Source organism: Penicillium psychrosexuale (genome assembly GCF_028828465.1).
Source record: "Penicillium psychrosexuale strain IBT 29551 chromosome Unknown utg000005l, whole genome shotgun sequence".
Lineage (NCBI taxonomy): Eukaryota > Fungi > Ascomycota > Eurotiomycetes > Eurotiales > Aspergillaceae > Penicillium > Penicillium psychrosexuale.
Window position 1 is genome coordinate 342,795 of NW_026643190.1, and position 24,384 is coordinate 367,178.

The following is a 24,384-nucleotide window of genomic DNA, read 5'->3' on the forward strand; positions in this document are numbered from 1 at the left end:
ATGACCATTGATGATTGGGCATGATTATCTACTATATATGTCGCGGTAGCTTTACTGCCCGATGTGGATGAATGCCTTTGTTCCCTAGTCAACAGCTCGATTCAACACATGGTTCCTTCCCCACATAGCCTGTTTTACAATATTCTAAGTTGGAGAGCCTTCATGGTGCAAGAATAGAATGTTATAGTATTCGCGGTTCTGCATTTGACATATAACTCTTACACCTCGGGGCGCTCTCAAAACACCCACATTTCACCTTTTTTTTCATACATTATTTTGGGCACTAGGCTGGACTTATATTCTATTCAATGGTTTTGCATCACGACAAAGACCCGGCTTTGTAACAACCCTTAATCTTCTTCGTACTCTCGCGTTCCTAGAATTATGAGATGTCTCGCAGTCAACCTGAATAGGGACTATGCATAATTCACCGATATTCCAAAATCATGAGCAGAAAATCATATGCCATTATTATGCATTAAACCCACGTAAAAAAGAAAAAAGCAGAGCTTATGAAAGCCGGATCTTTTCTAACTAGGGCTCGGTTAACTAGTTAACTAGTTAACTATCGAATTTTAAATGACGTCAGCACGCAGGGCACGTGCCAAGCATCCAGGGGGTGTCACTCCAGTGGAATCACTTTCACTTCTGCCAATCACACCGTTTGAAATACTTTCCCCCACATTAGAAGTAGACCGAAGAGGGACAATGACGTACGACACTATATATCGTCATACCCTTCCATATTTGAAGGGATCTCATATAAGCCAGCATATATTGGCTTGCTGGCTTACAGACACAAGCAATCTACAGACGGAAGATCGACAACATCGTGGTTCAGCCTCACCTGCCATGCGCCTACCCGAATCTTTTGCAGGTAGTATATAATTGAGCAGTCATCGAGCATTTTCTATCAGCCTCTGTGACGTCTCTTCCATTGGTATTGGAAGAAGCGCGATTCGGCGCGAAGAAATAGATGACTTTCTCTTTCAATCAGAATGTCTCAGCGCAACAGCTGGCCGACATTCTACCGAACGGCGTCGCCATCCTCACCCACCGATACGAACTGATCTCCGTGAATCGACGGTTCCGTGAACTCATTCCACACCCCAGCGTCAACTTCTCTGAGTGTTGGTTACGCTCCGTCCATCCTGACGACTACGACCGGGTGTCCACTGGGTATCGGGAGGTTGCAACCTCCAAACGACCGCTGCGTCTGGAATACCACACGCGCGACCCGGACTCGGTTTGGTGTGTCATGACTTTGGATCGGCTGGACGATAAGGGTGTACAATGCTTTGGGCTAGGCGACGATGGCGTGTTCATCTGTACAGTCGCAGACATCACCCCGGAGAAAAGGGCAGAGCTCCTACAAAAGCACGCTGCCGAAGAGGCACAGGAACGCAAGAAGCAACAAGAGCGATTCATCGATATGATCAGCCACGAAATTCGCAATCCTCTATCTGCGATAGTACATTGCACGGAGGATATTCAAGAGGCAATCTATAACAAGAACCCGGGTGATATCTCAGTCATAGACATCACTGAGGCAACAGAGACAATTAGTCTCTGCATCAGGCATCAAAAGAAAATCGTCAATGACGTTCTCACATTTTCAAAACTTGACGCGTCGATGCTGCCGCTGTCGCCACGAAAGGTCCAGCCACAGCGACACCTCACTATTCCGATGGCGATATTCCGACCCGAACTCCGAAAGCACAGAATACACTTCGAATACAAGACCGATGTTACCTATGCCAAATGCGGCATTGATTGGGTCATGGCAGACCTAGATCGAATGGGCCAAGTTCTCATCAACATACTCTCGAATGCTATCAAATTCACCGCGCAATCGAAGGGTCAGCGATCGATCCGAGTTTCGGTGGCTGCTTCTATCGAACGTCCAACTTCCTACCCACCAAATATTGTCTTCTTCGATTCAGGTGAATCAGAGCTCCGCCAAGACGCGACTAACAATTCCGAATGGGGAAGTGGCGAAGTTGCATATATCATGGTCGCCGTCAAGGATTCGGGTATTGGCGTCACTGAGCAAGCTCAGAAACGCCTCTTCGAACGTTTCAACCAAGCTACCCCCAAAACCGAGAGCATCTACGGTGGCTCTGGTCTTGGGCTGAATGTGTGTAGGAAGCTCTGTCACCTACACGGGGGTGAGATTGGTGTGAGCTCCAAGAAATCCCACGGAAGTACCTTCGGGTTCTTTTTCAAAGTACGCAGAACAACCAACGAAGCTGGCGAAGAAGATGATAGTGTCGAGATTTCCGCAATCGATAAGCTCTGTGTTGATATCCAGACAATGGGAAATAAAATGCGCGGTGTCGAAGAAACGACAGAAGAACCCCAGATGCCGGCAAACCCCCCTGAAGATAGCATCTCTGAGGCACAGCCAGGTGGCCCAAAGGACGCAGACACACTTCGGACTCAAAGTATAGCCCACGAGGTAGAGAACGAGCAGATCGAAAGAACGGGCCAAAAGCCTCCATCGCGTTATGATCACGAGAAACTAACCGGTGACGGCCAGCGTATTCTCTTAGCTGAGGATAACATTATCAACAGACGAATTATCTCGCGCAGGTTGAATACACTGGGCTTTAACATAGTTGAAGCGAGCAACGGGGAGGAGGCTGTGGATGCGAATAAAAAAGACTCATTTGACTGCATTCTCATGGACCAGCAGATGCCGGTGATGGATGGCAACCGCGCCACCAAAGCAATCCGTGACATTGAAAAGGAAAGTGGAGGACATGTACCCATTCTGGGAGTCACAGCGAATGTCAGAGACGAACAACAGAAGGAAATGCTCAGTGCTGGAATGGATGATATCATCCATAAGCCTTATGTGACTCAGGAGCTTGTCGAAAAGATCCTCAACCTGGTCTCGAAGGAAGGGAATCCATAACAGGGTAAGTTGAGAAGCTTTTGTACATTTTGGAATTATGTGAAATATGTATTTGTACGATGGCCCAAGAAAAATAAATATACGAACATGTAAAACACGAATTTACAGGTCGATGGTCCTAGAAGCGCCTTCACAAATGATATAATTCCAATGTGAAAGAGCCCTAGGACGCAGAAACTCAACCCCATCCCAGGAAATGCAAGCAACGCCTCTATGGACGTTTAGTAAACACCAACGGGCATCCATCCTATGTCAAATGTCAGCACAGGATACGGGCGGAACAATCCTTGAGATGGATCAATAGCGGTACTAACCATTGGAAACAGGGTGGCAAAAACTCGAATCTCCTCTGATCTCTCTGTGGCATGATGCTCCCAGTTAAGTTCCAGCGCCGCTTTCCCGATCATACCAGCCATTGACAACGGCACGTATTTTTTGGCGAGGCAATCGTGTGGTCCAGCACCGAATACTAGCCAATTCTTAGTTTTGGACTCAGCATCCCCGGATATCCAACGCTCGGGATCGAAGTCATCGGGATTAGGGTAAACATTCGGATCATGTAAAGCCGGATAACAAGATGGGATGATCATCGCGCCCTTGGGGACGGTATAATTGGGCGTGACAGGGAAGTTCTTCGTCGCAAGGTATGGAACCATGATAACGGGTGGACGGTGACGCAGAAGCTCCTTGATGACTGCGTTGGTGTAGGTGAGCGACTCGAGCATGGGAAGATCGAAAGACTTGTTTTTATCACCACCGCGAGCGGCCAGGTTTTCTTGACGCAATTTATCAAGCACGTCGGGCCGCTGGGCCAGGATTTGGAAAATCCAAGTCGTGGCACTGCTCGACGCATCCTGAGACGCAAAGAGGAAAGTGAACAAGGTCTCTCCGATTTCCTCATTCGTGAACTCGCGGATCATGTTCGTCGGCTTCTCGGCGTCTGTTTCCCCCGCGGCGATTTTTTCGTGGTATCGCTTGGATTCCATCATATGGAGCACCCAGTGGTCTACGATGCACGTTGGCGTCGCACCCGTCGCCATGTTTGCTTTGCATGCAGCCGCGCATTTTGCAAATTCGGCATGGACAGCGTCGGCTGTCCGCTTCCCGAGCCAGGGCTTGGTGAACGGAATGTACATCGACAGAGGCACGTTCACTAACTCAAGAGCGGCTGTGGCAAGGTAGAAGTCGTCTGCAATCTTCTTGACCGCGGCCTGGGAGATGTAATCACCGAAAAAAGTGCGGCACGAAAGTGCACAGTTGATCTCGCGAAACATGGTCATGAATTCCTTGGGCTTTCCCTGATTCGCCTTGCTAGCGGCGACAAATTTGTCAAAATAATCGCCTAGCACCTTCTCCTGCACCGGCAGATATGTAGCCATAGCCCTATTGGTGAATAGGGGCGTCAACCCCCTGCGGTACTCGGTGTGATCTCTACCCTGAAGAAAGACCCATGCTTTATGGCCTAGGATATCCTTTGCGATCGGCACTATACATGGCTCGGCATATGTGGGCGACTTGAACACTTTGTGGGCTATGTCTCTGTCGGAGGCTAGAACGACAAATCTGAATAAATTGCGTTAGTTTGGACAGCTTGATTGGTTTGATAAAGTCCGATGAGACGAAGATGTGAGCACTCACTTGTGGAAGACAGATACGCAGCTGAGTGGTCCACTTGCCCACTGCGCAAGATACCCTTCAAACTTCGGATGCAGAGCTTGTATAAAGGGGCCCATGAGCGGAATCTTGAGTGGAGGTCCAGCTATAGAGCCTTTCCGTTTGATATACATCACTAGAGACGGCATCAGCGAGTTCTTATAGTCTCAAAGGCTTAGCCTACCTTGATCATAGACTAATACGGCGATTAGGAATGCCACTGCGTACTGCCAAACTGACAACCTCATCAAGGAGGTCATCAGGTAGCTTTGGGACTGGGGTTGGTTGGAAGGCCATATCTGCGGCAGCTCATTCTGGGTGATTGACGTGTTGGCCATCTCAAAAGCCATGTTGGAGTCCATGATGGTAGATGATAGGGGCAAGTTGGCAAACTGGCTCTTCTATTGAAAGGACAGAGAACACCTAAGTACGGCAGTGTTGCTTAGGAATGGCATGATATACTTGTGGGCCCAGATAGTTATCCACAGATTATGCAAATTACCTAATTAGGACTAGACTCCGATGCCAAGCAGGGGTAGAGCGGGGTCTAGTCCTCTTTCGATTCGCACTCGGGACCTGAACCTGAGGTCCCACATATAACGGAATAATCGCCTGGAAACTTCAACATTGAGCCGACCTTTGTCAAGTTACGTTTGCGCCGTTCCAACTCTTTGATTCGAATCGTGAGATCAAAAGCGGTGTGAGGGTCCAGCTTGAGCTATTCCTAGAGCGAACACAGGCCCCCTTTGGATGCGCAATATATCTTTTCAGAATGCGCCAATCTCTCCGCCGGTCCTGTGACGCGTGTGCCAAATCAAAGTCCAGCTGCGATCTTCGTACACCACGCTGTTCTCGCTGCGTCAAACGCCAAGTCGAGTGCGCCTATGCGAACGAACCCTCGACCGGGCCGGCAACTTCCGGGTGGCAGAATGGGACATCAACAAGCGCTCTAGATGGATCCGGCACTTTAACTAACTACAGATTCGGCTCTCTTGATCCTTTTGATTCGTATCCACAGACTAGACTTCCTCGAGAACACGTCCAACGTCTGATCTACAGCTGTATGTAGGCGGCCAATCAAGAATTGTCGAGGAAAGCTTAGCTTACCCATCTAGTCCTCCACAAAATCGCCTTCCAGTACTATCCTCTTGACCTTAATGCGACTTCAAATCCGTTTCTGATCTCTTGGTGGCCACTTGCCCTAGGGGATCCTGCACTATTTCACGTCTCTCTACAGACAGCATGTCTTGACGAAGAGTTGTTGGCCCAGAAGGGCTTTCAGACCTCCGAACTTCTCATGGCAGACTCAGTTGCCTTACTGCGACGGAAGGTTGAATATATGTCACTAGCTGTTCAAGATGGGACTATGAACTCGGTCATCACCTTGGCAACCATCGAGGTGAGACACTACCATAAGCACCCTGGTTTCCTACTGTGTTAGAATTCGAACAAATCCCTGATTATGTGACTCTTAGTTCGGCAAAGGCAATATAAAAGTTGGCGAAATGCATGTTAATGGGTTGAAAAAGCTGGTCGACATGAGAGGCGGCATCAACGCAGTAAGGCAGACAAGCCCGCTTACCGCGAGAATGATTAGCTGGTAAGCCAACCCCTTGCGACCCATAGGATCGTTACTCACATGTTCCAAAGGGTATCAATGCTCATCATGGGTCATCCTCAATTCGAGACACAAGATGACTTCGGCATTGGAGATGGCATCCCTCCTATTGCAGAATGGCAGTTCGACTCGACCGCGCTTGACGATCAAATATTTAATCTCAATATCATCGAAGTAGACTATGCCGTTGAGAATGTCTTCCGTCGTCTACGCAACATCTTCCGGCGAGCGCGCAATATACCTTTCCCAGCCACACAACTTCACGACCTCACCTGTTTTGTCATACACCGACTCCTACTATCTGCCCCGGTTACAACAAGACCGCCGCCATCACAGATGACGGAATCCATTCGCTACGGAATCATAATCTACATGTTCATTGCTCAGGGACCAACATATTACTCGCATGCAGTCATACTGAATACGATTGTCATTCGATTTATAGAGCACCTCGAGCATCTCGCGTCAACGCCTCGCGTATTCGACTCACTTGATGTCTGGTTTGCAGCGGTCGGGATGGTGGCTTCAGCTGGCACGACTCATCATCGGTGGTTCATGGACAGGGCACGAGATATAGCTGCTGCTCTACAACTGAGCAACTTTAGTGACACCCTTGTCCACATCAAAAATGTTTTGTGGCTAGAGAAACCGCAGGGTGCAGATCTCTTTCGATCTCATTGGGACACTGTCTTCAATCTCATGGATCAATCGGGACTATCAGACCTCTCAATGTCGGTCTCGCCATACAGCAGTAGCGTTGAGTTTAGATGAGATACAGTTTCATTCAACATTTTCTATGGGCAGAGCATGGCTTGTGCGAAAAAGCCTGGCTCACCAAAAAAAACATTCATAGGCAACACTGTCATAATGAGCATCACAATCCAAACACAGCTTGATTCGTCTGCCAAGCGGGCGTTCGCCCTCGGTCCTTCGGCCTTTTACATGTTGGCGGGAGTGTTACATTGCTATGCCTAGAGAGGTATACCCCACGGTCACAAATGTGAGGTGTAACCGGTTTCTCTAGGCTGAAATCCAAGGTGTGCTACCACTGCACCACGGTCTGACGACCGGTCAAGTCTATCACGCCATTGTCGGCGAGACCATTGCTACAACATAGCGAATTTAATATGAGACCGCTTATTCTGCAGTCATTGGGCAGGCCAGATGACCTGACAAGGCGTGTTTTTCATTTTCGCGGAAGTCATTCATTTATCCTTATTTCATTAAGCTTCCAAGTTTACCATCCCTGAAAGATGGTGACCAGGATATACATCCCCCGAGCCAATTCCTTGCATACAAGTGTGTATACGTCGTGCATAGGAATGTAGTGGAGGTAAGGCGCTGATAACACAAAACCCAAACCCAAACCAAAACCAAAAGTGCGTGCATAAAATAGCAAATTGTGCGTGTGCAACAAATCCAGCCCCCCCCCCATCATGCCGATTCAGCCCGGGCCTTCAGATCCCTGTGGAAGATATCGAAATGGGCGCGCATTTTCTTCCCAAGCAGAGAAGGACTCATAATGAACGCAAGGAGGCCCTTGAGATCCTCGGACTGCGTGAAAACAGTCGAAGCTCCATCATTGGCCGGCTCGATATGGAATTTATGCAAACCAGCAATGGTAAACACGGGCGGGCCTTGCCAAGAAAACAAGCTCTCGGTGTTCTCCTTGAGCGTTGAGAGTCTTCAGCTTACTTTCCTTTCTTTGGGGGAAGTGTGTTATTCTCACCTTGACTTCAGCGACGAATTTGAAATTCTCGATGTTGACTTCGATTTTGTCTCCCGAAGAAAGTTCTTGCGGGGTCTTGGTGCTGTCCTTGAGGGAGATCCCCTTGAGCCATTCCGTATGCCATTCCGGGTATGCTGAGAAGTTGAGGAGCTGCGGGCGCGACAACGGGTCAGCTTGTTGAGCCAAGAATTAGAATTCGGCCTTTCGGAATGCTACGTACAATCTCGCGCACTTTGGCAGGCGGCGCGGCTATTTCAATTGTGCTTGTGATCATTTTGTCGGTGGTGTGGTTAGGGAGTGTTGGATGCGCGAGAAAGGGGATACAAATAAATGGTGTCAATATGATAGAAGTGCGTGGATATAGAAGATTGCATACAGTGCCGTCCGATGACGGATGTATATATATGAGATGCCTTTTGCAACCCTAATCACATGATACTTGATCCTATTTTGGCTAGCCAAAATACTTGTAACAATATTCCGATCTCGAACGGTATAATACCAAACTCGTATAAAACAGGAGTGGGTTGTAGTTATATTCGTGTTTAATTACAGCTCCAAAAATAGCCCCCTCAAAAAATAATTCCTGCAAAAAGAGTTTCCTCCCTTTCCCTCGAGTTCCCCCCTCCCCTCCCAGTATATCATCCATCCTCCCAATCCATATGGCGCGAAATATCGATTCCTGGCAGCGTGACGTTATTGTTCACATGTTATGCAGTAAAAAGAGACACCACATCACAAATGGCCAAGATAGCCAAATGCAGCGAGCGTTCTGTTACTAACATCCGAAAGAACATGCGGTTATTCGGCAGTGCCAGGTCTCCCCCAATTGCTCCCGGCCGCCCATCGAGTATCACAAAAGTAATGGTAGATGCCCTGTTTGACCACCTCACGGAAAAACCCGACCTCTATGTTGAGGAGATGGCTATCTTCCTATTCGACGAGTTCAACTTGATACCTTCGATATCCAGCAGTAATCGAGCTCTATACCGGGCTGGGTGGTCGAAAAAGAAAGCGCAGCAGAGAGAAAGCGAACGAAATCCACAGTTACGAGATTTTTACCAGCACAAACTGTCAAAGTTGCGTTCGTTTCATCTAGTTTTCGTTGATGAGTCTGGGTGCGATAAACGGGTGGGCTATAGGCGGACGGGTTGGTCTCCACTGGGCGTGACACCAATCCAGGTATCCAAATTCCATCGGGGCTAAGGTTATCAAATACTGCCAGCCTATGCACATGATGATGTCGTCTTGTCTCGTATTTTCGATGGTTCTACCGATGCTTCATTCTTTGAATCTTTTATTGAACAGCTTCTCCAGCACTATGGCAGGTGGCCAGAGCCCAAATCCGTACTTGTGATGGACAACGCATCATTCCGTCGTTCGGACTGAATCAGGCAACTATGTTCTGATGCAGGTGTCAAGTCACTGTATTTGCCGCCTTATTCGCCAGATTTTAACCCCATCAAGGAATTCTTTGCCGAACTTAGGGCGCATATCAAGAAATATTGGTCAACATATGAAGAAAACTGCGATCGGGGGTTTCACGCTTTCCTTCGGCGGTGCGTTCAGGATGTTGGTGCGAACAAGGAAAGCGCCGAAGGCCATTTCCGGCATGCAGGTATAACGGTAGAAGAGCATGAGTGATTGCCTTACTTATAGTCATTCTCGAAATCGGCTCGACCAATACACTTCATCACTCATTTCTGAGCCCGCCGAGGCTTCGTTGATCATTTCTGTTCATATGTCTAGAATCTCTCTGTCGCTCGACGGCTTCCCCTTCCCGTTCTGTCACATTTGGTTGTCGACCATTGGCTTCTTTTTATACACTGGAATTCAACGCGACATTGACACTTCTATGTCAGGGGTATTCTGCGCCAAATCGATCCGCCAAGCCTGGCTGTGATAGTTGAGTTCAATGTCTTGCCCCTGGTTGCAGCGCTAGAGAAAATCAATAGTGGGTGGAGAAAGGCAAAAGTTTAATCTCCCCAAGAATCCAAATCTCTTATAATAACTCCCTAGTCACTTGTGTGGTCCAGCACCCTGCCAATAGCTTGAAGATCGCCCTACTGTATTACTCATAAGGAAACTGAAGCATAACTATAGGGTTCGCCACTACTGAGTTCATCTGAAATAAGTATCTCTTGGTACAGTAGTTTTCGAAATCAGTTGAACCTTCACACTATTCGCACTCAATTCCTGGAAAATAAGTCGAACAACGCTAATCCCTTTTAGCTCACCATCTTATACTTCTGGCAGAACCGTTGATGTAAATGATTGTATACTGTCGTAAGTGAGTCATCGTTACATAGAACCACCCAGAATCACCATGTAGATCTGGCGATCTAGCAAGATCGCCCGCTCGCTGTCTGAGACCCTTCATTAGATAGGCTTTTCTACTTGTTCAAATCAATAGTCCTGCCGATCGGATCACGAAGTCACACAGGACAGGGTGAACTAGTTATCGCAAGCCCTGCGCTACTTCTCGGTGACTGAGCATCTACAAATAAGATCGGCTGCCTGATCACACGCCGAGGTCCAACCAAAGCTCAGAGGAGCAGTCCTGTAGACTCCTGGCAGGCTTATCGCATTCCCCACATACAGCCGTTCTACCATTGAATCACAATATTGTAACTGCAAGGGATCAACTTCTTTATTGTGTTACGTCGTAGATCCAATCCCAATTGACCAGCAGTGGCTCACGCGCTTGAAAGCTCTACGTAGTAAAGAAAGCCTTGCTATAAAGCCCTGATCTCCCATCATCAGGCATATCAACAACTCGCATCTGTTACTTTCAAATCCAAAACCCATACCAACCATCATAATGCAGTTGAGATTCGTTTCCTTTTTTCTTCTTATATTCTCTGGCTTCTCAATCAGTATCGGTCTCCCGCACGAGATATGCATGAATACTATGAAGGGGGTCGGCGCCAAGATGGAGACAGAAATATGGCCAAGCTTCGATAAGCTTGTCTGTTCCAAGGGCAAGAGTCCTGGAGCAGATGACTGGCCCTTTCTGGAGAAGCAGGTACTCATACCTCTATGGGACAAATTGCAAAAGAAGGGGTTAAAATTACCAAACTACAAAGCGAAAATAAAGCCGTTAGCGGATGCGATTGTGGCTGAATGTGCGGCGAAGCAAAAGACAAACTTCTGCAAGAAACCTGAACTTGAGAAAATGAAGTCTTGTGCGGTCGATAAAGCGATGGGCTTTATTATGGCGAACATGGACATTGCAGACAAGTACGGGAACGAAGCTAATTGCAAAATTGCGAAGAAATGTCTGGAAGATGAATCCCTCTGGAAGTGGGGGAGAAGTATGGTCGTCAAATTCGCTAAGAAAGTGACTTGAAAGAACCTCACCAATGCTGAAAAGTTCAAAGGGTAAGAGAAGGCTGTGTTCCAGATTATCCTCCAATGGTATGTTAACATATATATCAGGACCTCGATTAACCTTCTTGTTATTTGCCAACCCTCGGTGATTGCCTGAGATTACGATGTAAGTGATCTATCTACCTTGGCTGGGGGTATACCCACTGTAATACAGTGCTAACTAAGATCTGATCTCCAGTGGGAGCTATTGGATCTTCAGGCTGCAAAGCAGTGGCTCTGAAAGACTTGACCAAGATAAATGCGGTATATGATCTCATAGCAGTTACCGCACCGACGTCTATTTGATAGCGGGTTTTGTCTACCAAGCTTTGTCCTCTATTGCTACGATGTCTGCTGTTCTTGTTTATCTCCCTTGGCATAGGTTTTCCCTTATTCAGGTTTTCCTGTGCTGTTATGCAAATGCAAAGACTTTATCTCTGACCCTGCTATTGAATTGCCCGTTCTATCCAGCTTGTATAGAATCATTACAGATAGCATGATATAACCCAGCGACGAGCACCACCACTCACTTTTGTGCATCAAAAGTGCCTCAATTGGTAGTATCAATTTGATACAGAAATGACAGTGTCAACATATCAATGGAAGAGTGTAGGTGATGACACCAGGAACGGGACGCTCTGTATATAATAATCTTGCAGGACAATAATGTAAATGTGAGCTATTATGAACCAAATTCAATACACGTTACGCCTTAACTCAAAGAAATAACATGCTGTTAGTCAATCCCATGTGGAGCTAGCCACATAGGATAACAAAACATAACAGCTATTGGCTCTACCCGGCAACATCAAGAATCTCGCCAGAGGTCGGTTCATGTGTAATGTTTCGGTGTAATTCGTTGATGTCGCACAAAAAGCGACGTGCAGTTCCAATTTGAATTTCTCGCTGAACGAAGAAGAAGCCAGCATCAGGGCCGTCGAGGATCAATTCAAGATCTAGGCGATTTTCCAAAGTTACCTGGCATATTTTTCGGAAATCGGCTTTGTAATCTTCGTCATTGGCGCGTGATTCCAGCCAATTACAGTATTCCCTCATAGCCTGCTCTCGAGTTCCAGGTATCATAAGACTCTCATGAGAAACTGGTCTGGAGGTAATAAAGCGCCTGTCGAAGTATGCGCGGCTTATGCTAGGAGAACATTGATACTAATCGGGGGATATGACAATCCAGTGGTCATATCGCTACCCTTTTGGATTTCTTCCCTGCCTGGCTTTCTAAAATGAGGTCTCGACGGATATCACTAGGGGCATCATCATGGTCATTTAGACTACCACCTTCGTCAACATGATCAATGAGTCGTTCAAGGTACGGGGCCCTAAGCTTATTATGTTTCTTGTCCTTTGGATCCTCCCAGCACCAATCAGACATGAGTGGATATGAGCGAATGACACATCGCATACGATCATACACGAGACTCCAGGTTGAAGGCCGTCCGGTGGCCTCTTCTTCCGTATCAATATGTGCTTTATACTCAGCCAGCATCCTACTAGTTGCTAACACGCGGCCTCTCTTCTCGACCCTCCGTGATGATAGCCTCGCCTGATCGTCATCATCGTAGCTGTAGTTGAAGGCAATGAGAACCCTAATCTTTTTACCCATACGGAGCAAATTTCTCCACTTACGTAGCTGTTTCTTCACTGGCTTCCAACCAATGTTAGTAGAACTATAGAATTTCTCAAAATCCTTCAACGACTTGTCGTTGACCGACACGATACACCTGCGTAGACACGGTGACAGCTGTGCCTTCAGAGCGAACGCGTTGGCTTCGCTTCTTTTTCATTTGCAATATATCCTTAACATTTGCCTTCAACGTTCTGTCCTAGTACTCACTGGGGGCTACGATCAAGTCGTCTTCGGTCACTTTACCCACCGTTTTGCGGTTGAGTACCAGTTTCCAGGCGATAGTGTAGCAAACATAATGAGGAGGATTCATCGTATTCATCGCCTTTCTCCTACTCAAAGGGAAGGAAATTTAGCTGACTTGACTGTAGTCGATCTGTGATACAATCCCGGGTAGGGCTAGGAGAGGATAGGAGGGAGGTTGTGCGACCAAGTTTGCTCTATTTGCATCGAACATTCCACAGTTCGAGACTTGAGTAACTTTCATACAGGTATCAGGCAAAGGCTTGGTATTGTTACAGTGTAATTTCAGAACGGTATCTGTACGCTGTAATATCATTCAGCTTGTCAGATCATGTGATTAGGGTTTGAAAGAGCATCGCATATACCTCCGCTATGGAAGGCAATAACGGACCCCACTGTATCCTTCATCGTGCACTTCCCCACCCAAACTGCTCAACGCTCCTTTTGGTCATTGCGTCTTATCGCATGTTATTCATCATATGTTCCCCCTTAAATATGAATGACTGAAAGCTGGGTCTAAAAATATGTACGGAGTATGTTGAAATAAAATTGTATAAATATGTTCGGGTCTAGCTCTAATTGTCGTCAGGTAGTCAATACCAAGGTCTAAAATCCTCTGATCGCCCAAGGCGAGTCATATATACATAACGCATGAAAAAGCAAGATATCTATGCAAAACTTCTAATAATGCAACTGCACGTTTGATCAAAGCTCAATACTCAGGCTCCACACTGATCCTGCTGACACGCCGACCATGGTTGTGCTCTCTGTCGGCAGCAAGCGTAGAGGCGAACTTACTCTTGGCGCGAAGTTGCGGTCCCTTCCAGTAGAAAACATAGATGGGAGTCACAACGAGACAGGAAAGACAAGCTAGAATAGTGCTTGCATACTCCACATGCCACTTATTACCGATATTTTTGTACATAGGCGTCGCGTACATGGCCGAGACACCAGCGAGAAGATCACGCGCGAAAGCGTTACCACCGGTCGCAGAAGCTGAATACACACCATAGGAAGCGACCATATAATCAACAGACGAGAGGTAGATGGCATAGTTGGCGATACCGACACAGGCGGAGAAAATCATGGATCCGATCCAGTGAACGTTTCTTGAGTCGCCGAAGGATGTCCAGGCGAAACCAAATAGACCAATGGGTTCGAGTGGGGCGAGGAAGAGCAGCCACTTGAGACGGCGCTCGGGTGGGATGGCGGCATCGCCATGTCTAAGCCGGAGCTTTTGGTCACGAATGAACCACGGGAAGTAGCTAAAGTAGGCAATGAAGTAGGCTGCGTTGATTGGAATAATTGCCCACGCTTGTGCGAGGGTACCGAAGCCCCATCCTTGCTCATAGACGATGGCGAAGCTCTCCAGGAAAGTGAAGATCAGAGCATCGGAGAAACCGGACAGAAGAGATAGGCAAAGCACGATGGGCTCGCGCAGAAACATGTAAAATGGACGTGCCCAGATCTTGCCGGCTTCCTTGAGGGAGACACGGGGGGTCTTGAGCTCGTTGGGTCCATAAATATTTGGGTCTTCCCCGGTCTTGCGGCGACGCTTGGCTTCTCTGTCCATGATGATGGTCGAACGACTCTCAGGCATAAAGAAGATGATAAGCTGGGTGAATCCTCCGAAGATGAGTTGAATCCAGAAGAACCATTGCCAATCAAGGACTGAATGTCAAATGTTAGATAGGTTGCAAAGTGGAGCAGGGAGAAGAGTGCTTGCTTACAACGGGCAATTGGTCCTCCAATCACACCACCAATACTGGTACCAATACAAGAGGACAGAACGATGAAAGCGAGAGGGAATTGTTGCGTCTCGGGTTCATAGATATCAGCAATAAGACCGAGAGTGACACTACCACCAGCAGTAGAGAGACCACCCTAAATATTATGTTAGTCCACCATATTGTTAAAGTGCTAGCTTGGCGAGGAAGAAACCAACCAATGCACGAGCGACAACAAGACTGCCCCAATTGGGAGCAAGGGCTGCAGGGAGTTGCCAAATGTTGATCAAGAACATAGAGAGCTGGAGGATGGGCCAGCGACCGAATTCCTCGGACCAAGGAGCCCACAGCTCACAGCCAATAGAATAAGTAACCAGGTAAGCCATTTGGCCCGTGCGAGCATGTTGCTCGCTAATGTGAAAAGCCTCGGCAAGACCCTTGACAGCAGCAGGGTAGACCGAAGTGTTGAAGTTCATAGAGACCTGAACGCACGCGACCGCGGCTAGATAGGTCCATTTCTTCCATCGTGGCCAGCAGTATCCCAGAATCTCGTAGCACTCATCTTCCTTCAGCTCGCGCTTTCCATCGGAACGTTCGCTCTCTTTTTTTCAATCGCGGCAGACACATCGACAGGCACGCTGGCTTCACTGTCGGTGTTCTCATGGTGAACAGCCTGAGGCTCTCGTTGCCCTGGGGTAGACATCCTTGAGTGCGGGGGAGGGAGCAAAGGGGGAAGGAGAAAAAAAAGATTGTGGACCTTCTCCAGGTGTTATATGTAGGAAATATGTACCAAGTATGTGTTAATGGGGACTCCACGGGCTGAAACCGGATTTATAGTGGATCTACACCACAGAGTGGTGGCGGCCGTGGCGTATAACACAGTATAGATCGAGATCTAGGGCTGATATCGATGAGATTGAAGGTGTTGAACCTTTCTTTTTTTTTTTTTTATACAATTTAAAGTGTCATGTTATTCTTATTCATGATCTGCTCAATATCTGCGTGAATATCCCTAAAAGAAGTACAATAAAAGTACCTTGTCAATTTCGATCTGCGATCCAGAGGTCCCTGCCATTCTTGGCATTCCCCACACGACCTGACGTCAGAACTACAGACGTTGCCCATATCTGTGGATACTAGATAGGAGTTCTGATTGCCACTTATAGACCCAGGGGAAACCCACACGAAAGCTACATATGAAGTCATCCCTGCTGGTTCCGAGTGTGGAATAAGATGAAGTTAGGAACGGAGGGGACACACACCTATGTACACCGGGACCTACATACCTTACATACATGCCTACATAGCCAATCAAGGAATACCTATATTCGGGAGATCTTCGGACATAAACCGAATTCATAACTGATGCACAGACCTATACGAGTTCAGTTGATTGGGAATCTCAAGTGACCATCACTTATAACCTTATAACCTTGGAGCCACGGAAATCTGCGTAAGGTACAAGCGTACCTAGATACTCCATAGTTACCCCGTAGGTCAAAGTTGACTAAGGCCAAAATGACATCATCAATTCACATAGCCCTGGAGGGCAACTTCGATGTAAAGACTATGCAGAAGGTAAACTATGCACATAAAACAGTCTGTATTAATGCATTAGATCATAATCAGCTATGAATTTGCCATTTGCTATTACCGTTGCTATAAATGATAAAGGAGTGCCAACATATAAAATCAATATGCCCTAACTCTTGAAGCCCAATGCATACATAAATGAACATCGAGTTCCGGTTACAACGCTAGACAAGAATTATTGTAATCAACAACCTTGAAACTTCGAATATCTATCTGATAATTGTTAAATCGTCCGGATATTCCAGATTAGCGAAGTATGTGCAAAGGATGGAGCGAAAAGAGTCAAGTTGGTCGCTACATCCCGGTCATGTCATGTGATATACATGTGATCAGGATATGCACTTTCTGAACGCGACGTGTGTGGACTTCGCTTCCTCGACAAAATGTACGCGCGCAGGGTTTATGGGATCCTCCAACCGAAGTCTCATATCCACCTTTGCAAAGTTAAAACCGCTTCATCATGCATTTTATCGCAGCGGATTGTCGATATAGCCAGGTTTCAATGTTGGAGCTCGCTCCAAACGCAGATGTTTTCGACATCTGTTCCGCCACGGTCGCATGCAATATCTGCCCCACAACACGGCACCTCCACCTTAGACTGTGATGAGGATAGCTTTTATCGCTACACATCGGGAAGATGGCTTTGGAATGAGGAAGAACAACTTTCTCGCCGTTATGTTAAATTCAATCTAGCAGAACTTGTCAGGATCGCGACCCAGGCGACAGGATCCATGTCCTGCGTTGAAGTGCAGAAGCTTCCAGAGGGGAACTTTAATAAGGTTTTTCTTCTTACAATGGACGACGGGAAAGAAATAATTGCAAAGCTTCCGAATCCTAATGCTGGACCTCAATATTTTACCACGGCTAGTGAGGTGGCAACGATGGATTTTGTGAGGGGTACTTGGCTTCCTCTTGCGAAGTCCTATATGATCTAATCCAACTTTCTAGGTTCGGAATGTCCTCAATATTCCAGCCCCAATGGTGTACGCTTGGAGCCCCTCTACCGAAGAGATCGGATCCGAGTATATCATAATGGAAAAGAGCCGGGGAGTGGAACTTAGCAAGCTGTGGGATGATCTAAGAGGTCCCGACAAACTTCAAATTGTTCAAAAACTCGCTGAGTTTGAGAAAGCACTCGTGTCCACTCCGTTTCCTATGTATGGAAGCCTATATTACGCAGACAATCTGCGCGACATCCATTCAAATCAGATGATTGAGCTTGGGGATACAAAGACTGTTGACGAGCAATTTGCGGTTGGTCCGACCACGAACCGAACGTTCTTCGATGATGGCAGAGATGCCGTTGATGTCCACCGAGGGCCCTGTAAGTGTATTTCTCAGCTCGCTGGAGAACCACTCTAATATGTGTGTTCTAATAGGGGCATCTCTTGAGGATTACGCTTGTGCTCGCGCCCACCGCGAACTAGCTTGTCTGCGAACCTTGAAACGTTTCCCACGTCAACAAGGACTCTTTTATGGGCCTGGTCAATACCAGCCAACCGCCCAACGGAAGCAAGAGACACTGTGGAATTACCTTAAGGTTGCTAAATATTTATCGCCAGAAAAGAAAGAAATATCCAAGCCTGCTTTATGGCACCCTGACTTGCACGGAGATAACATCTTCGTGAACCCGGATCAGCCAACAGAGATTCTGTCTATTATTGATTGGCAGGCCGTGAACCTCTCACCTCTGTTTCTTCAAGCCCGCCATCCAGCCCTGATTGAATTCGATGGACCCATCCCCGTGGGACTACAATCAATCAGTCTACCCAAGAATTTCGATGAGCTCAGCGCGGAAGAGCAGCTCGAGGCGAAGAAGCTTCGTGCTGCACAGTCTCTCTACAAGCTTTATGATATCCAGATGATGCAGCATTGCCCCGAGATCGCAGCCGCGTTACAGTTCAGAGATTCACTTCTTGGCCAAATCACGGGCCTTTCAGGCTCTCTTTTCAGCGACGGTGAACCAATTGTTCAAGGCATGCTCATAAGACTGCAGGAAGAATGGGCGACTCACGTGGGGTCATCTATCCCATGTCCACTTTCGTTTACCGACGAGGATAAAGAAAAGCAAAAGGAGGACGAGAGAAAGTGGGCGAGTAGCGTTGTACTACTGGAAGAATTCCTTGATCAAGTCGGTGTATACCGAGGCTGGGACGGCTGGGTGAACCACGGTAGCTACGAGCACTTTAAGGTGCGGTTGGAACAATGCCGGCATGGATTCTTGGATTCCCAATGCACTACAAGTGAAGAGAGAAGCCAATGGGAAGCAAAGTGGCCATTTGCAGACAAATGAAGAGGTCATATGGCCTCTGCATGTTTGCTTCCACGCGTCTGGTCGTATATCCTCCGATAGTTCTTTATTTCTTAAAACAGCATCTTCCAAGTGTCGGATACTATAGATACCAACCCCCCGGCAAAAACACAAACGGAGAGGTGATCACATTAGCTGTCACAAGCTATGTTGTAATTAGGAAATAAAAATCAGGTTCACGGAGGTACAACAAATAAAAAAGCCCGAATCGGCCCGAATCAGCCCCCAAATCTAGGTTCGGCTATGTGGGGCCTAAGGATTGTGGAGCCCCGCACGAGAGTGTGGAACCCGCGGACACGTTAAATCTTGTTTAGGAAAAATAGTGATGAATGAATTTGTATGGGATAAACAGGATTCACAGGAGAACCAGGGTAAAGTGAGTTTTGAACCCTGAGCACATAAGATTCCTTCAAGGCATCTATTCGCCAATTCCGAGAAGAGACCGAACAGAGGCAACAAATTCCTCCCTTGTCATTTTTCCAACGGCATTGAACCCTTCAACCTTGTCCAGGTCGTCTTTACACTTGACCAACTCATCCATCTTCCTTTCGATAAAGTCTTTCACTTCTCCGGTTTTGCGAAGTTCTTCCAACAGTTGCCTCCATCTTTCAAGCCCTATTTGTTCTTGCAAATGCGTATGGGGGAAACTTCTAGTTCGGAGAAGGTGAGTGCACAGGCATTTCGACAGCGCTTATCTTCCTTTGAACCGGGTGAACAGTGGGTGATAGTTCTTCATTCTTCATAAGACAAGAATGTGGGGTCATCAATAGCTCGGTTGTAAAGAACCTCATCCAAGGCAAGTGGAGAACTGAGGGTCGGGGAAGATGTCTGACTGAACCAAGTTTCGCAGCGCCATTATCAAGAGCAAAGAGATGAATTGAGGTGATTGAGAAAGGGGTCTGCACTAATAAATACATATTTAGGAAGATGAAATGACTCTAATATGTCAAAAGAGCCGCGAGGTTGCTTCCTCTAGGCTATAGATAGGGACCATTTTGGTCTGGAGATGAACTCTGTTGGGAATGTGATCACATGACTTTGTTTACAACTTACCCTGCCTACGTTCTGCCTCTATTGGCCGTATCATCACTCGACCTCGTGCCCAACGTTGCTCTTCCTGACTCTTAACCTCTCCTGCGTGGGACCCTTTGTAATATCATAACGACTATTTCGGTTTTTTTTATGTCTACAAGGGTATGCAGATATCGATAAATGAATTATTTGATTCATGAACTTGAATGGGCGACGGCTGATCCCTACTAGCTGCCAAATACTGTCAAAATGAATTGTCATGAACTATCTCCTGCTGCCGAAGAGATCAGACAGGAAATCAAGGAAATGATACCTGAAACCGCTGTTGTGGTTGATCAGACTAGTGAAAATCAAGCGAAGCTTATCAATGGTGAACCTGGGACTAAGGCTTACGGGGGAGATTTACTTGCGGGGAAGATCTCTCGTCTCGCTGGCAAAATGGGGCTCGGCAATATATGTTTTGTCTATTATTATTTCAGGATGCCAAACTAATTGAAGATCAGGGTTGGAAGTTTCGTCTAGTTTATTGGTCGGAGCCGGCGAAGCTTCTAAATGCCAAGCGGACAGGATATATTATACCATTGAAAGACATCATTCTAACACCTGGAGGAACATTGCATGAAAGTTATTACATTGAGGTCACCAATGAGCCGATTCTTAGCGCAGGAACAGCTGCAATCTTTATTGTTCCAGCGTGAAAGAATGATCAATATGGTATTTATTTAGTTCCACTCCATGTGTATCCGACTGCAAAGAACCTCATTCCACCACGCTAGGCTAGTGGAGTTGCTGTTGAAGGGTGCTTCAGTAGTATTGAGAGGGTATGTCGGGGCTTCGACGGAAATTTGTGATTCAAGATATTGATGTTCCTGTGGCTCAACGGCGCAGCCTGGTTCGAAAACAGCACCTTCCTTAGCTAACGGCTGTGGCATGCTCAAAACACTGCCTGTCCAAGCTATGGCCTGCTGATCAATCGCATACATATAAGCCTGTGATAGGGGTCTTTATGCAGGTCCACAGTTATATCACCAATCATTTCCATATAATATTGTGGTGCGGTTGCATATATGCTCACAGTCGTGCCAGTCCAGTCATCATTCGCGTCCATGTAATTTTGAATCAGCTCATCATCAAATATGCCCATGGGATCGTCCGCTCACATGGAAGGCTCATGATATATTACAATCAGGAGGGCTAAACACTTTTGGTATGTATATCTCGATAATTTGAATCTTCCTACATTTCCTCACACGTATATTATAGGGCATCAAAGTCAGGAATTCTCCACGACTCGCCAATACTTTGATTATGTTTTCGGGCAAGACTGGAAACAGCTCCAACACCAACCAAACTCGGTCGTTGGGGATACAAATGCTCTACTACGATATGGATCGATGAAGATTTTGAAATCTTTGATTCCCGAGATGATCGCTACAGAATTCGACGAAGGCCCGTTTAAGCTTATTTGCGATGACCTTGGTCTGGCTAATATGATCGTTAAAAGTGCTGAAGATCATACTATCGTCGGAATGGTAGATCTGGAATGGGTATATGCGGGACCAGCACAGATATTCTTCTCGGCACCATGGTGGCTACTCTACGATCTTCCGATTAATGAAGAATGGGATTTTATGATGAGCAAACCCCCTGCGCTCAATGACCGCTTTTTCAAGTGCCTTGATATGTTCGTGCGTATCTTAGCTGAGGAAGAGTCGAAGACGCCAGGGTATAACGAAGTGTCTACTCTTGTCAAATGGTCGGTGGACTCCGGCGCTATGTGGCTCCATATGATTCTCTCTTGTGGCTTTTTTGACACTCGTCAGAAAATTCGTCGACCAGGGAGAAAGCATCTCATACAACGAAGCTTCTATCCTTTTAGGAGGAGTCCTTCCTCAGCAGACTGGAAAGACGTAAGCTACCGGAAAGTGACGCCGACCGTGATCTCTCCATAAGGCTTCTTCCGCGGCTTTGACCGAAAGGTTTGAAGCAGCTAATGTGATCCTAAAGCGAGTGAACCAGGATCATATCGTGGCCGGCAAATACTTTAACGAGATATTAGGCATAATGTTCTTGCAATGAAAATACCATGGTAAGACTTTGCTCTCTGACGCCCCAAGAGAAGCTTGAGATTGAAAGATTTTTGTCTCGATTGGAGTCTCTTCAGGCTGCGGCAGGCTCCTAGTTTGAACTGAAGAGTGCATTCCCTGAAGCCTCGTATGCCAACCCAGAAAAAAGAAGATACCCCAGCCTAGAGGGTATCTCCGATTGGAGGGCCGAGCATATACCCGGCGAGGATCATGTATAATGTCGATATCGAGTCCCGGTCGGAGAATTTGTAAAGACAAGTAGAGCGCATTTGAAGCAATTTGCCATCAAAATAGGACTCCAATACCCGTACATACTTCCCTGTCAACGAGATAAGTAAAACCTATAGAATACTTAGTTAGTAACCCCGAAAGATAGAATGGAATAGGAGAAAGGAAAGAATCGATAATTACCGGTGCTATCCTATGGTGCAGCAGGCGTGCCTTTCTCAATTGGGCTAACATTAGGCGAAGGCTGATTAAGACCTCTGAACGGAAATAAGTTTCGTTATCTGCCTCCATATCGGTATATATGACAGCTTTAAAATGTGGATATTCCTTTCCGGGACTATCTATCATTGTCAAAGCGCCAAATGCGGGAGATGGGCCAAGCGAGGGAGAGCTATAGAAATAGAGGCTCTGATGAAAGCTATATCGACCAGGGCTATCGAGCGTTAGATATCATAAATAGAGCGATATATAGACTTACTCCATCGAACGCCACGGCCCGTCATTCTAGAGGCCTATTTGGCTGAAGGCATAAGAATCTAAGAAAGTATTCATGCCGTATGCAGCCGTATAATAGTCATCATCACCACTATCAGGTCTAGCGGCCTCGTCGAGTATCTCATCGTTTGATAGCGGGAGGTCAGGTTTCGGTACAAAGAACCGGGGCTTAAGCTCTGAGTTCTGATCGCGAGTCATACGGGAGAAGCTAATTTTCCATCTCTCGAGTTCTGTCGCGTTGTTTATGCTCCTCAAGTTTCTCGATTGCATGCTCGATTTTCATCAGAACCCAGCGCTCGAGTTGACGTTCACGTGTTTCCACGACTTGACCTTTTGAAGACATATTTCGTAAGATAAGGGATTTGAAATTGGATGATGAATAGGAGTGGGTTTAGATGAGGATAACTGAATGGGGGGAATGTGATGAGACGAGTTGCCGAGCCACCAAAGCGCCAAGACCAGGCAGGGCCAGTTGACGCCCTGACCTATCAAAGCGTGGAGTGCGAAGCGCCAGATCGATCAAAAGAGAAAGAGTGTATTCAACGAAATACCGAAGATGGAGAGGAAGAGGAAGTGAGTGTAATAATGGGAAGTAGCCTTGTTATATAGCTGCTAACCACTTTGCAAACATTGCAATCGTCGCTTAGCTATTTAACAAACAATCTATGGAAGCAAGCAAACGAGCAAGCAAGCAAACATGAAGCATGTGATAGCGATCTATAGTAGATCGTGACATTTATTGCCGTCTACATGATTGGCTGTTCTATGACTCTATGGATCAGCAACTATTTGCTGTTTGCATTGTTTACTTCATTATATAGATTGTTTACTAGATCGCTAAGCGCGAAGGTTCGAGGTTTGAACTTAATATATAGATCTACTCATACCACCCAGACAACGGAATCGACTCACTATCCCGACCGGCGAAATACACGACTTCCAGATTACGAATATCATCGACAATCTTCTGGAGATATGCGGGGGCATCGTAAGCCTCGTAAGCCTCGCTTTCTTCCTGGAAGTCATCAGCAAGTTGAGGTGAAGACGAGAGGGAAGATGATCCAGGCCCGAGTAAAGGGTTAAAGTGACCATGTGGGGCGAAGCATAGGAAATGCTTGTTTGGAGGTACTCTAGAGTGTGATTGGTTCATTCGGAGTGGGTTTCGTTGGCATATCCAACACTCTCGTGGTTGAAGTTAGCGTCCTGTGGATTAAGCCATCAAAAAGTTTGAGTAAATAAAAAACAAGACAAAAAAACATACAACAGTGAGGATTCGCTGGTGGTCACCCACCCAACTACTAACTCACCGGCGTGTGGCTTAAGTACGGCTGAGCGGACGGGAAGCCCTGTTTTCCACACCCTATGGTCGTATGTACCGAAATGTATATCGGAATAGGATATGTAGTACGGCAGGTTTTAGATGTCATCGACTAATTCTTCACCGCAATAATAATTCATATATAGGCCAAGCATATGCCTACCCGCCCGGATAATAAGATATTTCTGATTCTTAAACCAAGCTGCTTATACACACAAGCACTTCCAAGACCTCCGATATCCGCGGTTTGGAAACCACCAAAGAAAAATCATACTTACTGTGAAGACAGCAAGTGTGGATGTGGTGAATGAACACACCCGTGAGAATCTGAAGCAGAAGCCGGCAAGAGCCATCGGCGAAATCCCTTTCTCTTTTGCGCATCACACTTTAGCTGTTCCACGTCAGTGTATTGACAGGTCCAGCAT

General features: G+C 46.7%; 12 protein-coding genes across 12 annotated transcripts; 6 read left to right on the forward strand and 6 right to left on the reverse strand.

The window, feature by feature from the left end:
- Positions 1-976: 976 nt before the first annotated feature.
- On the forward strand, positions 977-2,917 carry N7518_009086 (PAS domain-containing hybrid sensor histidine kinase/response regulator; the record flags this gene model as incomplete). Its single annotated transcript, XM_057190013.1, has 1 exon — positions 977-2,917. One exon carries the CDS (start codon positions 977-979, stop codon positions 2,915-2,917), a length of 1,941 nt encoding a protein of 646 aa, XP_057037669.1.
- A 221-nt stretch (positions 2,918-3,138) lies between these two features.
- N7518_009087 (Cytochrome P450) lies at positions 3,139-4,932 on the reverse strand (the record flags this gene model as incomplete). The annotated part of the gene is made up of 3 exons (XM_057190014.1): positions 3,139-4,480; positions 4,556-4,706; positions 4,755-4,932. The coding sequence occupies 3 exons, from the start codon at positions 4,930-4,932 to the stop codon at positions 3,139-3,141; spliced, it is 1,671 nt and encodes a 556-aa protein (XP_057037670.1).
- A 410-nt stretch (positions 4,933-5,342) lies between these two features.
- Positions 5,343-6,959, forward strand: N7518_009088 (Zn(II)2Cys6 transcription factor; the record flags this gene model as incomplete). Its single annotated transcript, XM_057190015.1, has 4 exons — positions 5,343-5,631; positions 5,686-5,969; positions 6,046-6,170; positions 6,221-6,959. The coding sequence occupies 4 exons, from the start codon at positions 5,343-5,345 to the stop codon at positions 6,957-6,959; spliced, it is 1,437 nt and encodes a 478-aa protein (XP_057037671.1).
- A 663-nt stretch (positions 6,960-7,622) lies between these two features.
- Positions 7,623-8,191, reverse strand: N7518_009089 (SRPBCC domain-containing protein; the record flags this gene model as incomplete). The annotated part of the gene is made up of 3 exons (XM_057190016.1): positions 7,623-7,856; positions 7,918-8,067; positions 8,138-8,191. 3 exons carry the CDS (start codon positions 8,189-8,191, stop codon positions 7,623-7,625), a joined length of 438 nt encoding a protein of 145 aa, XP_057037672.1.
- A 467-nt stretch (positions 8,192-8,658) lies between these two features.
- Positions 8,659-9,123, forward strand: N7518_009090 (uncharacterized protein; the record flags this gene model as incomplete). Its single annotated transcript, XM_057190017.1, has 1 exon — positions 8,659-9,123. The coding sequence occupies one exon, from the start codon at positions 8,659-8,661 to the stop codon at positions 9,121-9,123; it is 465 nt and encodes a 154-aa protein (XP_057037673.1).
- Positions 9,124-10,738: 1,615 nt separating this feature from the next.
- N7518_009091 (uncharacterized protein) lies at positions 10,739-11,266 on the forward strand (the record flags this gene model as incomplete). The annotated part of the gene is made up of 1 exon (XM_057190018.1): positions 10,739-11,266. The coding sequence occupies one exon, from the start codon at positions 10,739-10,741 to the stop codon at positions 11,264-11,266; it is 528 nt and encodes a 175-aa protein (XP_057037674.1).
- An 815-nt stretch (positions 11,267-12,081) lies between these two features.
- N7518_009092 (uncharacterized protein) lies at positions 12,082-13,238 on the reverse strand (the record flags this gene model as incomplete). The annotated part of the gene is made up of 3 exons (XM_057190019.1): positions 12,082-12,450; positions 12,491-13,068; positions 13,136-13,238. The coding sequence occupies 3 exons, from the start codon at positions 13,236-13,238 to the stop codon at positions 12,082-12,084; spliced, it is 1,050 nt and encodes a 349-aa protein (XP_057037675.1).
- Positions 13,239-13,880: 642 nt separating this feature from the next.
- N7518_009093 (uncharacterized protein) lies at positions 13,881-15,598 on the reverse strand (the record flags this gene model as incomplete). The annotated part of the gene is made up of 4 exons (XM_057190020.1): positions 13,881-14,839; positions 14,899-15,052; positions 15,114-15,494; positions 15,521-15,598. 4 exons carry the CDS (start codon positions 15,596-15,598, stop codon positions 13,881-13,883), a joined length of 1,572 nt encoding a protein of 523 aa, XP_057037676.1.
- A 1,417-nt stretch (positions 15,599-17,015) lies between these two features.
- N7518_009094 (aminoglycoside phosphotransferase family protein) lies at positions 17,016-18,781 on the forward strand (the record flags this gene model as incomplete). Its single annotated transcript, XM_057190021.1, has 3 exons — positions 17,016-17,378; positions 17,437-17,812; positions 17,868-18,781. The coding sequence occupies 3 exons, from the start codon at positions 17,016-17,018 to the stop codon at positions 18,779-18,781; spliced, it is 1,653 nt and encodes a 550-aa protein (XP_057037677.1).
- Positions 18,782-21,255: 2,474 nt separating this feature from the next.
- Positions 21,256-21,745, forward strand: N7518_009095 (uncharacterized protein; the record flags this gene model as incomplete). The annotated part of the gene is made up of 2 exons (XM_057190022.1): positions 21,256-21,608; positions 21,655-21,745. 2 exons carry the CDS (start codon positions 21,256-21,258, stop codon positions 21,743-21,745), a joined length of 444 nt encoding a protein of 147 aa, XP_057037678.1.
- A 334-nt stretch (positions 21,746-22,079) lies between these two features.
- On the reverse strand, positions 22,080-22,649 carry N7518_009096 (uncharacterized protein; the record flags this gene model as incomplete). The annotated part of the gene is made up of 3 exons (XM_057190023.1): positions 22,080-22,259; positions 22,330-22,579; positions 22,621-22,649. The coding sequence occupies 3 exons, from the start codon at positions 22,647-22,649 to the stop codon at positions 22,080-22,082; spliced, it is 459 nt and encodes a 152-aa protein (XP_057037679.1).
- An 869-nt stretch (positions 22,650-23,518) lies between these two features.
- On the reverse strand, positions 23,519-23,791 carry N7518_009097 (uncharacterized protein; the record flags this gene model as incomplete). The annotated part of the gene is made up of 1 exon (XM_057190024.1): positions 23,519-23,791. The coding sequence occupies one exon, from the start codon at positions 23,789-23,791 to the stop codon at positions 23,519-23,521; it is 273 nt and encodes a 90-aa protein (XP_057037680.1).
- Positions 23,792-24,384: the final 593 nt, after the last annotated feature.